Source organism: Coregonus clupeaformis, unplaced genomic scaffold (genome assembly GCF_020615455.1).
Source record: "Coregonus clupeaformis isolate EN_2021a unplaced genomic scaffold, ASM2061545v1 scaf2270, whole genome shotgun sequence".
Lineage (NCBI taxonomy): Eukaryota > Metazoa > Chordata > Actinopteri > Salmoniformes > Salmonidae > Coregonus > Coregonus clupeaformis.
The window spans coordinates 1-17,060 of NW_025535724.1; the positions used below are offsets into that span (position 1 = coordinate 1).

Genomic DNA, 17,060 nt, shown 5'->3' on the forward strand with positions numbered 1-17,060 from the left:
TGAGGTGTATTATATAGTAGATGGTATATTACCTGAGGAGGTGTATTATATAGTAGATGGTATATTACCTGAGGAGGTGTATTATATAGTGGATGGTATATTACCTGAGTGTAGGTGCACCTCTTCTTCTTGCACTTGCCGCAGGTGAACAGGTCGGTCTGGGTTCCTCCAGTCTGGGACACCTGGTGATCTCTGATGGCTTCTTTGGTCAGGTTCTTCCTGATCAGCTTTAGCTCATCACTAGCCATCTCCTGTTAGCAGGAAGACATTAGGGTTAGGGTCAGGGGTCAGGTTCTTATCAGCTTTAGCTCATCACTAGCCATCTCCTGTTAGCAGGAAGATGTTAGGGTTAGGGTCAGGGGTCAGGTTCTTCCTGATCAGCTTTAGCTCATCACTAGCCATCTCCTGTTAGCAGGAAGACATTAGGGTTAGGGTCAGGGGTCAGGTTCTTATCAGCTTCAGCTCATCACTAGCCATCTCCTGTTAGCAGGAAGACATTAGGGTTAGGGTCAGGGGTCAGGTTCTTATCAGCTTCAGCTCATCACTAGCCATCTCCTGTTAGCAGGAAGACATTAAGGTTAGGGTCAGGGGTCAGGTTCTTCCTGATCAGCTTCAGCTCATCACTAGCATCTCCTGTTAGCAGGAAGACATTAGGGTTAGGGTCAGGGGTCAGGTTCTTCCTGATCAGCTTCAGCTCATCACTAGCCATCTCCTGTTAGCAGGAAGACATTAGGGTTAGGGTCAGGGGTCAGGTTCTTATCAGCTTCAGCTCATCACTAGCCATCTCCTGTTAACAGGAAGACATTAGGGTTAGGGTCAGGGGTCAGGTTATTATCAGCTTCAGATCATCACTAGCCATCTCCTGTTAGCAGGAAGACATTAGGGTTAGGGTCAGGGGTCAGGTTATTATCAGCTTTAGCTCATCACTAGCCATCTCCTGTTAGCAGGAAGATGTTAGGGTTAGGGTCAGGGGTCAGGTTCTTATCAGCTTTAGCTCATCACTAGCCATCTCCTGTTAGCAGGAAGACATTAGGGTTAGGGTCAGGGGTCAGGTTATTATCAGCTTTAGCTCATCACTAGCCATCTCCTGTTAGCAGGAAGATGTTAGGGTTAGGGTCAGGGGTCAGGTTATTATCAGCTTTAGCTCATCACTAGCCATCTCCTGTTAGCAGGAAGACATTAGGGTTAGGGTCAGGGGTCAGGTTCTTATCAGCTTTAGCTCATCACTAGCCATCTCCTGTTAGCAGGAAGACATTAGGGTTAGGGTCAGGGGGTCAGGTTCTTCCTGATCAGCTTTAGCTCATCACTAGCCATCTCCTGTTAGCAGGAAGACATTAGGGTTAGGGTCAGGGGTCAGGTTCTTATCAGCTTCAGCTCATCACTAGCCATCTCCTGTTAGCAGGAAGATGTTAGGGTTAGGGTCAGGGGTCAGGTTCTTATCAGCTTTAGCTCATCACTAGCCATCTCCTGTTAGCAGGAAGATGTTAGGGTTAGGGTCAGGGGTCAGGTTCTTATCAGCTTTAGCTCATCACTAGCCATCTCCTGTTAGCAGGAAGATGTTAGGGTTAGGGTCAGGGGTCAGGTTATTATCAGCTTTAGCTCATCACTAGCCATCTCCTGTTAGCAGGAAGACATTAGGGTTAGGGTCAGGGGTCAGGTTCTTATCAGCTTTAGCTCATCACTAGCCATCTCCTGTTAGCAGGAAGACATTAGGGTTAGGGTCAGGGGTCAGGTTCTTCCTGATCAGCTTTAGCTCATCACTAGCCATCTCCTGTTAGCAGGAAGACATTAGGGTTAGGGTCAGGGGTCAGGTTCTTATCAGCTTCAGCTCATCACTAGCCATCTCCTGTTAGCAGGAAGATGTTAGGGTTAGGGTCAGGGGTCAGGTTCTTATCAGCTTTAGCTCATCACTAGCCATCTCCTGTTAGCAGGAAGATGTTAGGGTTAGGGTCAGGGGTCAGGTTCTTATCAGCTTTAGCTCATCACTAGCCATCTCCTGTTAGCAGGAAGATGTTAGGGTTAGGGTCAGGGGTCAGGTTATTATCAGCTTTAGCTCATCACTAGCCATCTCCTGTTAGCAGGAAGACATTAGGGTTAGGGGTCAGGGGTCAGGTTCTTATCAGCTTTAGCTCATCACTAGCCATCTCCTGTTAGCAGGAAGACATTAGGGTTAGGGTCAGGGGTCAGGTTCTTCCTGATCAGCTTTAGCTCATCACTAGCCATCTCCTGTTAGCAGGAAGACATTAGGGTTAGGGTCAGGGGTCAGGTTCTTATCAGCTTCAGCTCATCACTAGCCATCTCCTGTTAACAGGAAGACATTAGGGTTAGGGTCAGGGGTCAGGTTATTATCAGCTTTAGCTCATCACTAGCCATCTCCTGTTAGCAGGAAGATGTTAGGGTTAGGGTCAGGGGTCAGGTTCTTATCAGCTTTAGCTCATCACTAGCCATCTCCTGTTAACAGGAAGACATTAGGGTTAGGGTCAGGGGTCAGGTTATTATCAGCTTTAGCTCATCACTAGCCATCTCCTGTTAGCAGGAAGATGTTAGGGTTAGGGTCAGGGGTCAGGTTCTTATCAGCTTTAGCTCATCACTAGCCATCTCCTGTTAGCAGGAAGATGTTAGGGTTAGGGTCAGGGGTCAGGTTCTTCCTGATCAGCTTCAGCTCATCACTAGCCATCTCCTGTTAGCACAGAACACGTTAGGGTCAGAGGTTAATGGTAGGGGTTAAGTGTACGGTACCTCAGCGGTCATCTTGGCCATGCGGTCTAATGGTAAGGGTTAGAGGTCAAGGGTTATGGTAGAGGTTAGATGTCAGGGTTTAGGGGTCAGGGTTAGGTAGCCTACCTGAGCGGTCATCTTGGCCATGCGGTCGGGGGAAACATTCCCACAGAGAACACTCTTCCTGAGGTTGGGGTTTAGGGGTCAGGGTTAGGTAGCCTACCTGAGCGGTCATCTTGGCCATGCGGTCGGGGGAGACATTCCCACAGAGAACACTCTTCCTGAGTTTGGGGTTAGGGGTCAGGGTTAGGTAGCCTACCTGAGCGGTCATCTTGGCCATGCGGTCGGGGAAACATTCCCACAGAGAACACTCTTCCTGAGGTTGGGGTTAGGGGTCAGGGTTAGGTAGCCTACCTGAGCGGTCATCTTGGCCATGCGGTCGGGGGAAACATTCCCACAGAGAACACTCTTCCTGAGGTTGGGGTTAGGGGTCAGGGTTAGGTAGCCTACCTGAGCGGTCATCTTGGCCATGCGGTCGGGGGAAACATTCCCACAGAGAACACTCTTCATGAGGTTGGGGTTAGGGGTCAGGGTTAGGTAGCCTACCTGAGCGGTCATCTTGGCCATGCGGTCGGGGGAAACATTCCCACAGAGAACACTCTTCCTGAGGTTGGGGTTAGGGGTCAGGGTTAGGTAGCCTACCTGAGCGGTCATCTTGGCCATGCGGTCGGGGGAAACATTCCCACAGAGAACACTCTTCCTGAGGTTGGGGTTAGGGGTCAGGGTTAGGTAGCCTACCTGAGCGGTCATCTTGGCCATGCGGTCGGGGGAAACATTCCCACAGAGAACACTCTTCCTGAGGTTGGGGTTAGGGGTCAGGGTTAGGTAGCCTACCTGAGCGGTCATCTTGGCCATGCGGTCGGGGGAAACATTCCCACAGAGAACACTCTTCCTGAGGTTGGGGTTAGGGGTCAGGGTTAGGTAGCCTACCTGAGCGGTCATCTTGGCCATGCGGTCGGGGGAGACATTCCCACAGAGAACACTCTTCCTGAGGTTGGGGTTAGGGGTCAGGGTTAGGTAGCCTACCTGAGCGGTCATCTTGGCCATGCGGTCGGGGAGACATTCCCACAGAGAACACTCTTCCTGAGGTTGGGGTTTGGGGTCAGGGTTAGGTAGCCTACCTGAGCGGTCATCTTGGCCATGCGGTCGGGGGAGACATTCCCACAGAGAACACTCTTCCTGAGGTTGGGGTTAGGGGTCAGGGTTAGGTAGCCTACCTGAGCGGTCATCTTGGCCATGCGGTCGGGGGAGACATTCCCACAGAGAACACTCTTCCTGAGGTTGGGGTTAGGGGTCAGGGTTAGGTAGCCTACCTGAGCGGTCATCTTGGCCATGCGGTCGGGGGAAACATTCCCACAGAGAACACTCTTCCTGAGGTTGGGGTTAGGGGTCAGGGTTAGGTAGCCTACCTGAGCGGTCATCTTGGCCATGCGGTCGGGGGAAACATTCCCACAGAGAACACTCTTCCTGAGGTTGGGGTTAGGGGTCAGGGTTAGGTAGCCTACCTGAGCGGTCATCTTGGCCATGCGGTCGGGGGAGACATTCCCACAGAGAACACTCTTCCTGAGGTTGGGGTTAGGGGTCAGGGTTAGGTAGCCTACCTGAGCGGTCATCTTGGCCATGCGGTCGGGGAAACATTCCCACAGAGAACACTCTTCCTGAGGTTGGGGTTAGGGGGTCAGGGTTAGGTAGCCTACCTGAGCGGTCATCTTGGCCATGCGGTCGGGGGAGACATTCCCACAGAGAACACTCTTCCTGAGGTTGGGGTTAGGGGTCAGGGTTAGGTAGCCTACCTGAGCGGTCATCTTGGCCATGCGGTCGGGGGAAACATTCCCACAGAGAACACTCTTCCTGAGGTTGGGGTTAGGGGTCAGGGTTAGGTAGCCTACCTGAGCGGTCATCTTGGCCATGCGGTCGGGGGAAACATTCCCACAGAGAACACTCTTCCTGAGGTTGGGGCTAGGGGTCAGGGTTAGGTAGCCTACCTGAGCGGTCATCTTGGCCATGCGGTCGGGGAAACATTCCCACAGAGAACACTCTTCCTGAGGTTGGGGTTAGGGGTCAGGGTTAGGTAGCCTACCTGAGCGGTCATCTTGGCCATGCGGTCGGGGGAAACATTCCCACAGAGAACACTCTTCCTGAGGTTGGGGCTAGGGGTCAGGGTTAGGTAGCCTACCTGAGCGGTCATCTTGGCCATGCGGTCGGGGGAAACATTCCCACAGAGAACACTCTTCCTGAGGTTGGGGTTCTTGATGTCCTTCAGGTTGGCGATGCGACTCCTGACACGGTTCTTATATTTGGGGTCTGTGTTCTTAAACTCACAGAAGATATATTCCTCAATCTGAGCTCCCAGTTCATCACAGTCAGCTCCTATAGCGATGTAGTCGTCTGGAGGAGAGGAGAGACAGAGACACTGACGTCAGGTGGACTAATCAAACAGCTATTCTTACACACCCCACTCTACACTGCACAGTATGATGTAAAGTTGAAGTCGGAAGTTTACATACACCTTAGCCAAATACATTTAAACTCAGTTTTTCACAATTCCTGACATTTAATCCTAGTAAAAATTCCCTGTCTTAGGTCAGTTAGGATCACCACTTTATTTTATGAATGTGAAATGTCAGAATAATAGTAGAGAGAATGATTTATTTAAGCTTTTATTTCTTTCGTCACATTCCCAGTGGGTCAGAAGTTTACATACAATCAATTATTATTTGGTTGCATTGCCTTTAAATTGTTTAACTTGGGTCAAACATTTCAGGTAGCCTTCCACAAGCTTCCCACACTAAGTTGGGTGAATTTTGGCCCATTCCTCCTGACAGAGCTGGTGTAACTGAGTCAGGTTTGTAGGCCTCCTTGCTCGCACACGCCTTTTCAGTTCTGCCCACAAATGTTCTATAGGATTGAGGTCAGGACTTTGTGATGTGACCAAGCTTTAACTTCCTGACTGATGTCTTGAGATGTTGCTTCAATATATCCACATAACTTTCCTTCCTCATGATGCCATCTATTTTGTGAAGTGCACCAGTCTCTCCTGCAGCAAAGCACCCCCACAGCATGATGCTGCCACCCCCGTGCTTCACGGTTGGGATGGAGTTCTTCGGCTTGCAAGTAACCCCCTTTTTCCTCCAAACATAACGATGGTCATTATGGCCAAACAAGTTCTATTTTTGTTTCATCAGACTAGAGGACATTTCTCCAAAAAGTACGATCTTTGTCCCCATGTGCAGTTGCAAACCATAGTCTGGCTTTTTTATGGTGGTTTTGGAGCAGTGGCTTCTTCCTTGCTGAGCGGCCTTTCAGGTTATGTCGATATACAGTGGGGGAAAAAAGTATTTAGTCAGCCACCAATTGTGCAAGTTCTCCCACTTAAAAAGATATGAGAGGCCTGTAATTTTCATCATAGGTACACGTCAACTATGACAGACAAAATGAGATTTTTTTTTCTCCAGAAAATCACATTGTAGGATTTTTAATGAATTTATTTGCAAATTATGGTGGAAAATAAGTATTTGGTCAACAACAAAAGTTTCTCAATACTTTGTTATATACCCTTTGTTGGCAATGACACAGGTCAAACGTTTTCTGTAAGTCTTCACAAGGTTTTCACACACTGTTGCTGGTATTTTGGGCCATTCCTCCATGCAGATCTCCTCTAGAGCAGTGATGTTTTGGGGCTGTCGCTGGGCAACACGGACTTTCAACTCCCCTCCAAAGATTTTCTATGGGGTTGAGATCTGGAGACTGGCTAGGCCACTCCAGGACCTTGAAATGCTTCTTACGAAGCCACTCCTTCGTTGCCCGGGCGGTGTGTTTGGGATCATTGTCATGCTGAAAGACCCAGCCACGTTTCATCTTCAATGCCCTTGCTGACGGAAGGAGGTTTTCACTAAAAATCTCACGATACATGGCCCCATTCATTCTTTCCTTTACACGGATCAGTCGTCCTGGTCCCTTTGCAGAAAAACAGCCCCAAAGCATGATGTTTCCACCCCCATGCTTCACAGTAGGTATGGTGTTCTTTGGACGCAACTCAGCATTCTTTGTCCTCCAAACACGACGAGTTGAGTTTTTACCAAAAAGTTATATTTTGGTTTCATCTGACCATATGACATTCTCCCAATCCTCTTCTGGATCATCCAAATGCACTCTAGCAAACTTCAGACGGGCCTGGACATGTACTGGCTTAAGCAGGGGGACACGTCTGGCACTGCAGGATTTGAGTCCCTGGCGGCGTAGTGTGTTACTGATGGTAGGCTTTGTTACTTTGGTCCCAGCTCTCTGCAGGTCATTCACTAGGTCCCCCCGTGTGGTTCTGGGATTTTTGCTCACCGTTCTTGTGATCATTTTGACCACACGGGGTGAGATCTTGCGTGGAGCCCCAGATCGAGGGAGATTATCAGTGGTCTTGTAGGTTTTCCATTTCCTAATAATTGCTCCCACAGTTGATTTCTTCAAACCAAGCTGCTTACCTATTGCAGATTCAGTCTTCCCAGCCTGGTGCAGGTCTACAATTTTGTTTCTGGTGTCCTTTCACAGCTCTTTGGTCTTGGCCATAGTGGAGTTTGGAGTGTGACTGTTTGAGGTTGTGGACAGGTGTCTTTTATACTGATAACAAGTTCAAACAGTTGCCATTAATACAGGTAACGAGTGGAGGACAGAGGAGCCTCTTAAAGAAGAAGTTACAGGTCTGTGAGAGCCAGAAATCTTGCTTGTTTGTAGGTGACCAAATACTTATTTTCCACCATAATTTGCAAATAAATTCATAAAAAATCCTACAATGTGATTTTCTGGAATTTTTTTCTCTCATTTTGTCTGTCATAGTTGACGTGTACCAATGATGAAAATTACAGGCCTCTCTAATCTTTTTAAGTGGGAGAACTTGCACAATTGGTGGCTGACTAAATACTTTTTTCCCCCACTGTAGGACTTGTTTTACTGTGGATATAGATACTTTTGTACCCGTTTCCTCCAGCATCTTCACAAGGTCCTAGAACCAGTACAGTAGGGTGTTAGGTCTAGAACCAGTACAGTAGAGTGTTAGGTCTAGAACCAGTACAGTAGGGTGTTGGGTCTAGAACCAGTACAGTAGGGTGTTGGTCTAGAACCAGTATAGTAGGGTGTTGGGTCTAGAACCCGTACAGTAGGGTGTTGGGTCTAGAACCCGTACAGTAGAGTGTTGGGTCTAGAACCAGTACAGTAGGGTGTTGGGTCTAGAACCAGTACAGTAGGGTGTTGGGTCTAGAACCCGTACAGTAGGGTGTTGGGTCTAGAACCAGTACAGTAGAGTGTTAGGTCTAGAACCAGTACAGTAGGGTGTTAGGTCTAGAACCAGTACAGTAGAGTGTTAGGTCTAGAACCAGTACTGTAGGGTGTTGGGTCTAGAACCCGTACAGTAGGGTGTTGGGTCTAGAACCAGTACAGTAGAGTGTTGGGTCTAGAACCAGTACTGTAGGGTGTTGGGTCTAGAACCCATACAGTAGAGTGTTGGGTCTAGAACCCGTACAGTAGGGTGTTGGGTCTAGAACCAGTACAGTAGTGTTAGGTCTAGAACCAGTACAGTAGGGTGTTGGGTCTAGAACCAGTACAGTAGTGTTGGGTCTAGAACCAGTACAGTAGTGTGTTGGGTCTAGAACCAGTACTGTAGGGTGTTGGGTATCGAACCAGTACAGTAGTGTTAGGTCTAGAACCAGTACAGTAGGGTGTTGGGTCTAGAACCAGTACTGTAGGGTGTTGGGTATCGAACCAGTACAGTAGTGTTAGGTCTAGAACCAGTACAGTAGGGTGTTGGGTCTAGAACCAGTACAGTAGGGTGTTGGGTATCGAACCAGTACAGTAGAGTGATGGGTATCGAACCAGTGCAGTAGTGTTAGGTCTTACCTCCAGCCTGTAGCGCCTGGGACAGCATCTCGCGACACTTGATCCTGACGGAGTCAGAGGTAGAGGGGGCTTGGGGGAACGTGGAGATCAGGGAGATAGAGGGCATCACCTCAACAGGCTCACTCTTACTGCTGGAGTCATTACTGGAGCAAACAACAACAACAGCCATGTTATCAGGTGTCTTTAGCCAAATGGTGTAGCTAGCTCCCTACCTCTTCTTGTGGTTCAAGACTGCCATGAGAGGGAGAACCATACTGGTGTGGTAGTAGAATAGTGTAGTAGTAGAGTGTAGAGTAGTAGTAGTATAGTAGTAGTAGTAGTGTAGTAGTACCAGTAGAATACTGTGTAGTAGTAATGTAGTATTAGAAGTAGAGTAGTGTAGTAGTACTAGTAGTAGTAGTATAGTAGTAGTAGTAGTAGTGTAGTAGTACCAGTAGAATACTGTGTAGTAGTAATGTAGTATTAGAAGTAGAGTAGTGTAGTAGTACTAGTAGTAGTAGTAGTATAGTAGTAGTAGTAGTAGTAGTAGTAGTAGTAGTGTAGTAGTACCAGTAGAATACTGTGTAGTAGTAATGTAGTATTAGAAGTAGAGTAGTGTAGTAGTACTAGTAGTAGTAGTAGTAGTAGTGTAGTAGTACCAGTAGAATACTGTGTAGTAGTAATGTAGTATTAGAAGTAGAGTAGTGTAGTAGTACTAGTAGTAGTAGTATAGTAGTATAGTAGTAGTAGTAGTAGTAGTAGTAGTAGTAGTACCAGTAGAATACTGTGTAGTAGTAGTGTAGTATTAGAAGTAGAGTAGTGTAGTAGTAGTAGTAGTAGTAGTAGTAGTAGTAGTAGTAGTAGTAGTAGTAGTAGTAGTAGTACAAGCTTGTAGCATCATACCCAAGAAGACTCGAGGCTGTAATCGCTGCCAAAGGTGCATCAACAAAGTACTGAGTAAAGGGTCTGAATACTTAAGTAAATGTGATATTTCAGTATTTCAAAAAACCAGTTTTTATGGGGTATTGTGTGTAGATTGATGAGGGGGGAAAACAATGTAATCCATTTTAGAATAAGACTAACGTAACAAAAAGTGGAAAAGGTTAAGGGGTCTGAATGCTTTCCGAATCCACTGTATCTGCTAGAATAGGATCTGATCTATCCAATAGGATCTGGCTAGCTCATGCTTGTCCACTATGACTCATTTGTTCCCATTTGAAACGACAGGCTGCGGTTTAATCTTGGTAGTAGTAGTAGTAGTAGTAGTAGTCTGCTGCTAAGGCCACTTTCTACCACTCTAAATTCCAAGCATCTGCCTCTAACCCTAGGAAGCTCTTTGCCACATTCTCCTCCCTGCTGAATCCTCCTTCTGACTTTGAAAAGAAGGTTGACGACATCCGATCCTCGTTTGTTAAGTCAAATGACACTGCTGGTCCTGCTCACACTGCCCTACCCTATGCTTTGACTTCTTTCTCCCCTCTCTCTCCAGATAAAATCTTGCGACTTGTGACTGCAGGCCGCCCAACAACCTGCCCGCTTGACCCTATCCCCTCCTCTCTTCTCCAGACCATCTCCGGTGACCTTCTCCCCTACCTCATCTCGCTGATCAACTCATCCTTGACCGCTGGCTATGTCCCTTCCGTCTTCAAGAGAGCGAGAGTTGCACCCCTTCTCAAAAAACCAACACTCGATCCCTCTGATGTCAACAACTACAGACCAGTATCCCTTCTTTCTTTTCTTTCCAAAACTATTGAGCGTGCCATCTTTAGCCAACTCTCTTGCTATCTCTCTCAGAATGACCTTCTTGATCCAAACCAGTCAGGTTTCAGGACTGGTCATTCAACTGAGACTGCTCTTCTCTGTGTCACGGAGGCTCTCCGCACTGCAAAAGCTAACTCTCTCTCCTCTGCTCTTGTCCTTCTAGACCTGTCTGCCGCCTTTGATACTGTGAACCATCAGATCCTCCTCTCCACCCTCTCCGAGCTGGGCATCTCCGGCGCGGCTCACTCTTGGATTGCGTCCTACCTGACCGGTCGCTCCTACCAAGTGGCGTGGCGAGAAGCTGTCTCCGCACCACGTGCTCTCACCACTGGTGTCCCCCAGGGCTCAGTTCTAGGCCCTCTCCTATTCTCGCTATACACCAAGTCATTTGGCTCTGTCATATCCTCACATGGCCTCTCCTATCATTGCTACGCTGACGATACACAACTAATCTTCTCCTTTCCCCCTTCTGATAACCAGGTGGCGAATCGCATCTCTGCATGTCTGGCAGACATATCAGTATGGATGACGGATCACCACCTCAAGCTGAACCTTGGCAAGACGGAGCTGCTCTTCCTCCCGGGGAAGGACTGCCCGTTCCATGATCTCGCCATCACGGTTGACAACTCCGTTGTGTCCTCCTCCCAGAGTGCGAAGAGCCTTGGCGTGACCCTGGACAACACCCATGTCGTTCTCCGCTAACATCAAGGCGGTGAACCGATCCTGTAGGTTCATGCTCTACAACATTCGGAGAGTACGACCCTGCCTTACACAGGAAGCGGCACAGGTCCTAATCCAGGCACTTGTCATCTCCCGTCTGGATTACTGCAACTCGCTGTTGGCTGGGCTACCTGCCTGTGCCATTAAACCCCTACAACTCATCCAGAATGCCGCAGCCCGTCTGGTGTTCAACCTTCCCAAGTTCTCTCACGTCACCCCGCTCCTCCGCACACTCCACTGGCTTCCAGTTGAAGCTCGCATCTGTTACAAGACCATGGTGCTTGCCTATGGAGCTGTGAGGGGAACGGCACCTCCGTACCTTCAGGCTCTGATCAGTCCCTACACCCAAACGAGGGCATTGCGTTCATCCACCTCTGGCCTGCTGGCTCCCCTTCCTCTGCGGAAGCATAGTTCCCGCTCAGCCCAGTCGAAACTGTTCGCTGCTCTGGCACACCAATGGTGGAACAAGCTCCCTCACGACGTCAGGACAGCGGAGTCACTCACCACCTTCCGGAGACATTTGAAACCCCACCTCTTTAAGGAATACCTGGGATAGGATAAAGTAATCCTTCTAAAAGATAGAATTTGTAGATAATTGGCACTCTTTCGGTGACTCACCCACAAACAGGACCAAGCCTGGCCTGCTGAGGAGTGATGGACTCCATCCTAGCTGGAGGGGTGCTACAGGACCAAGCCTGGCCTGCTGAGGAGTGACGGACTCCATCCTAGATGGAGGGGTGTTACAGGACCAAGCCTGGGCTGCTGAGGAGTGATGGACTCCATCCTAGTTGGAGGGGTGCTACAGGACCAAGCCTGGCCTGCTGAGGAGTGATGGACTCCATCCTAGCTGGAGGGGTGCTACAGGACCAAGCCTGGCCTGCTGAGGAGTGACGGACTCCATCCTAGATGGAGGGGTGCTACAGGACCAAGCCTGGCCTGCTGAGGAGTGATGGACTCCATCCTAGCTGGAGGGGTGCTACAGGACCAAGCCTGGCCTGCTGAGGAGTGATGGACTCCATCCTAGCTGGAGGGGTGCTCTCATCTTATCTACCAACATAGACAGGGCTCTAACTCCTCTAGCTCCACAATGAGACAGGGTGCAGGCCAGGCAGCAGGCTGTTAGCCAGCCTGACAGCTTAGTGGAGTCTGCCACTAGCACAGTCAGTGTAGTCAGCTCAGCTATCCCCATTGAGACCGTGTCTGTGCCTCGATCTAGGTTGGGCAAAACTAAACATGGCGGTGCTCGCCTTAGCAATCTCACTGGTATAAAGACCTCCTCCATTCCTGTCATTATTGAAAGAGATTGTGATATCTCAAAATAGGGCTATGTAATTCTAGATCCCTCACTTCCACGTCATAGTCAATGAACTAATCACTGATCATAATATTGATGTGATTGGCCTGACAAACATGAATCAAGCCTGATGAATTTACTGTGTTAAATGAGGCCTCTCCTCCTGGTTACACTAGTGACCATATCCCCCGCGCATCACGCAAAGGCAGAGGTGTTGCGAAAAAAATAAAATATATTGTCTTTTGAGCCTCTAGTCATGAAATCCATGCAGACTACACAATCACTTTTTATAGCTACTGTTTACAGGCCTCCTGGGACGTACACAGCGTTCCTCACTGAGTTCCCTGAATTATTTCCTTCATGGCAGATAATATTCAAATTTTTGGTGACTTCAATATTCACATGGGAAAGTCCACAGACCCACTCCAAAAGGCTTTCGGAGTCATCATCGACTCAGTGGGTTTTGTCCAACATGTCTCTGGATCTACACATTGCCACAGTAATACCCTGGATCTAGTTTTGTCCCGTGAAATAGATATTGTGGATCTAAATGTTATTCCTAAAAATTCTGGACTATCGGACCACCATCTTATTACGTTTGCAATCGTAACAAATAATCTGCTCAGACCCCAACCAAGGATCATCAAAAGCTGTGCTATAAATTCTCGGACAACCCAAAGATTCCTAGACGCCCTTCCAGACTCCCTCCACCTACCCAAGGACGTCGGAGTACAAAAATCAGTTAACGACCTAACTGAGAATCTAAATGTAACCTTGCGTAATACCCTAGATGCAGTCGCACCCCTAAAAACATTTGTCACAAGAAACTAGCTCCCTGGTATAGAGAAAATACCTGAGCCCTGAAGCAAGCTTCCAGGAAATGTGAACGGAAATGGCGCTCCACCAAACTGGAAGTCTTCCTACTAGCTTGGAAAGACAGTACCGTGCAATATCAAAGAGCCCTGACTGCTGCTCGATCATCCTATTTTTCCAACCTAATTGAGAAGAATAAGAACAATCCAACATTTATTTTTGATACTGTCACAAAGCTAACTAAAAAGCAGCATGCCCAAAGAGAGGATGGCTTTCACTTCAGCAGTGATGAATTCATGAACTTCTTCGACGAAAAGATCATGATCATTAGAAAGCAAATTACTGACTCCTCTTTGAATCTGCGTATTTCTCCAAAGCTCAGTTGTCCTGAGTCTGCACAGAACTGTCAGGACCTAGGATCAATGGAGACACACAGAACTGCCAGGACCTAGGATCAATGGAGACACACAGAACTGCCAGGACCTAGGATCAATGGAGACACACAGAACTGCCAGGACCTAGGATCAATGGAGACACACAGAACTGCCAGGACCTAGGATCAATGGAGACACACAGAACTGCCAGGACCTAGGATCAATGGAGACACTCAGAACTGCCAGGACCTAGGATCAATGGAGACACAGAACTGCCAGGACCTAGGATCAATGGAGACACACAGAACTGCCAGGACCTAGGATCAATGGAGACACTCAGAACTGCCAGGACCTAGGATCAATGGAGACACACAGAACTGCCAGGACCTAGGATCAATGGAGACACACAGAACTGCCAGGACCTAGGATCAATGGAGACACACAGAACTGCCAGGACCTAGGATCAATGGAGACACACAGAACTGCCAGGACCTAGGATCAATGGAGACACACAGAACTGCCAGGACCTAGGATCAATGGAGACACACAGAACTGCCAGGACCTAGGATCAATGGAGACACTCAGAACTGCCAGGACCTAGGATCAATGGAGACACACAGAACTGCCAGGACCTAGGATCAATGGAGACACTCAGAACTGCCAGGACCTAGGATCAATGGAGACACACAGAACTGCCAGGACCTAGGATCAATGGAGACACACAGAACTGCCAGGACCTAGGATCAATGGAGACACACAGAACTGCCAGGACCTAGGATCAATGGAGACACTCAGAACTGCCAGGACCTAGGATCAATGGAGACACACAGAACTGCCAGGACCTAGGATCAATGGAGACACTCAGAACTGCCAGGACCTAGGATCAATGGAGACACACAGAACTGCCAGGACCTAGGATCAATGGAGACACACAGAACTGCCAGGACCTAGGATCAATGGAGACACTCAGAACTGCCAGGACCTAGGATCAATGGAGACACTCAGAACTGCCAGGACCTAGGATCAATGGAGACACAGAACTGCCAGGACCTAGGATCAATGGAGACACACAGAACTGCCAGGACCTAGGATCAATGGAGACACACAGAACTGCCAGGACCTAGGATCAATGGAGACACAGAACTGCCAGGACCTAGGATCAATGGAGACACAGAACTGCCAGGACCTAGGATCAATGGAGACACAGAACTGCCAGGACCTAGGATCAATGGAGACACAGAACTGCCAGGACCTAGGATCAATGGAGACACAGAACTGCCAGGACCTAGGATCAATGGAGACACTCAGAACTGCCAGGACCTAGGATCAATGGAGACACACAGAACTGCCAGGACCTAGGATCAATGGAGACACACAGAACTGCCAGGACCTAGGATCAATGGAGACACTCAGAACTGCCAGGACCTAGGATCAATGGAGACACTCAGAACTGCCAGGACCTAGGATCAATGGAGACACAGAACTGCCAGGACCTAGGATCAATGGAGACACACAGAACTGCCAGGACCTAGGATCAATGGAGACACACAGAACTGCCAGGACCTAGGATCAATGGAGACACAGAACTGCCAGGACCTAGGATCAATGGAGACACAGAACTGCCAGGACCTAGGATCAATGGAGACACTCAGAACTGCCAGGACCTAGGATCAATGGAGACACTCAAGTTTCTTAATCCTGTATCTCGACACATTCATGAACATAGTAATGGCCTCTAAACCTTCAAGCTGCATACTGGACCCTATTCCAACTAAACTACTGAAAGAGCTACTTCCTGTGCTTGGCCCTCCTATGTTGAACATAATAAATGTCTCCCTTTCCTCTGGATGTGAACCAAACTCACTAAAAGTGGCAGTAATAAAGCCTCTCTTGAAAAAGCCAAACCAAAGAAAATGTAAAAAAAACTATCGGCCTATATCGAATCTCCTATTCCTCTCAAAAAAAAATCTAAAAAGCTGTTGCGCAGCAACTCACTGCCTTCCTGAAGACAAATAATCTATACGAAATGCTTCAGTCTGGTTTTAGACCCCATCATAGCACTGAGACTGCACTCGTGAAAGTGGTAAATTACCTTTTAATGGCGTCAGACCAAGGCTCTGCATCTGTCCTGGTGCTCCTAGACCTTAGTGCTATTTTTGACACCATCGATCATCACCATCAAAACCCTAATTGGTCTACATGGACAAGTTCTTGCCTGGTTTAGATCTTATCTGTCGGAAAGATATCAGTTCATCTCTATGGATGGGTTGTCTTCTGACAAATCAATTGTAAGTTTTGGTGTTCCTCAAAGTTCAGTTTTAGGACCACTTTTGTTTTCACTATATATTCTACCTCTTGGTGATGTCATTCGGAAACACAATGTCAACTTTAACTGATATGTGGACGACACACAGCTGTACATTTCGGGCGGCAGGTAGCTTAGTGGTTAAGAGCGTTGTGCCAGTAACCGAAAGGTCGCTGGTTCTAATCCCCGAGCCGACTAGGTGAAAAATCTGTCGATGTGCCCTTGAGCAAGGCACTTAACCCTAATTGCTCCTGTAAGTCGCTCTGGATAAGAGCGTCTGCTAAATGACTAAAATGTCAATGTAAATTTCGATGAAACATGGTGAAGCCCCAAAATGTCCTACCCTGGAAGCCTGTGTTTCAGACATAAGGAAGTGGATGGCGGCAAAATGTTTACTTTTAAACTCGGACAAAACAGAGATGCTAGTTCTAGGTCCCAAGAAACAAAGATCTTCTGTTGGATCTGACTTTTAATATTAATGGTTGTACAGTCATCTCAAATTAAATCGTGAAGGACCTCGACATTACTCTGGACCATGATCACTCTTTTGACAGACATATCAAGAATATTTAAAAGGACAGCTTTTTTCCATCTTCGTAACATTGCAAAAATGTTGTCCAAAAATGATTCAGAAAAGCTAATCCATGCTTTTGTCACTTCTAGATTAGACTACTGCAATGCTCTACTCTCTGGCTACCAGGATAAAGCACTAAATAAACTTCAGTTAGTGCTAAACACAGCTGCTAGAATCTTGACTAGAACCATGTGATCATATTACTCCAGTGCTAGCCTCTCTACACTGGCTTCCTGTTAAGGCTAGGGCTGATTTCAAGGTTTTACTGCTAACCTACAAAGCCTTACATGGGCTTGCTCCTACCCATCTCTCCGATTTGGTCCTGCTGTACATACCTACACGTACGCTACGGTCACAAGACGCAGGCCTCCTTAATGTCCCTAGAATTTCTAAGCAAACAGCTGGAGGCAGAGCTTTCTCCTATAGAGCTCAATTTGTATGGAATGGTCTGCTTATCCATGTGAGACGCAGACTCGGTCTCAACCTGTAAGTCTTTACTGAAGACTCATCTCATTAGGTCCTATGATTGAGTGTAGTCTGGCCCAGGGGTGCGAAGGTGCCCTTGCTGTCTCTGCCTGG

General features: G+C 47.9%; 1 protein-coding gene across 2 annotated transcripts in view; it reads right to left on the minus strand.

The window, feature by feature from the left end:
• Positions 1-104: 104 nt before the first annotated feature.
• Positions 105-17,060, minus strand: part of LOC121557248 (transcription elongation factor A protein 1) — a gene marked incomplete at its 3' end in the record, with an annotated part of 44,178 nt that continues 27,222 nt past the window's right edge. The window contains 3 exon segments of one of the 2 annotated variants that reach the window (XM_045219324.1): positions 105-251; positions 4,955-5,166; positions 8,662-8,705. In XM_045219324.1, the coding sequence (XP_045075259.1) occupies positions 105-251; positions 4,955-5,166; positions 8,662-8,705 (403 nt within the window). 2 annotated transcript variants of the gene reach the window in all.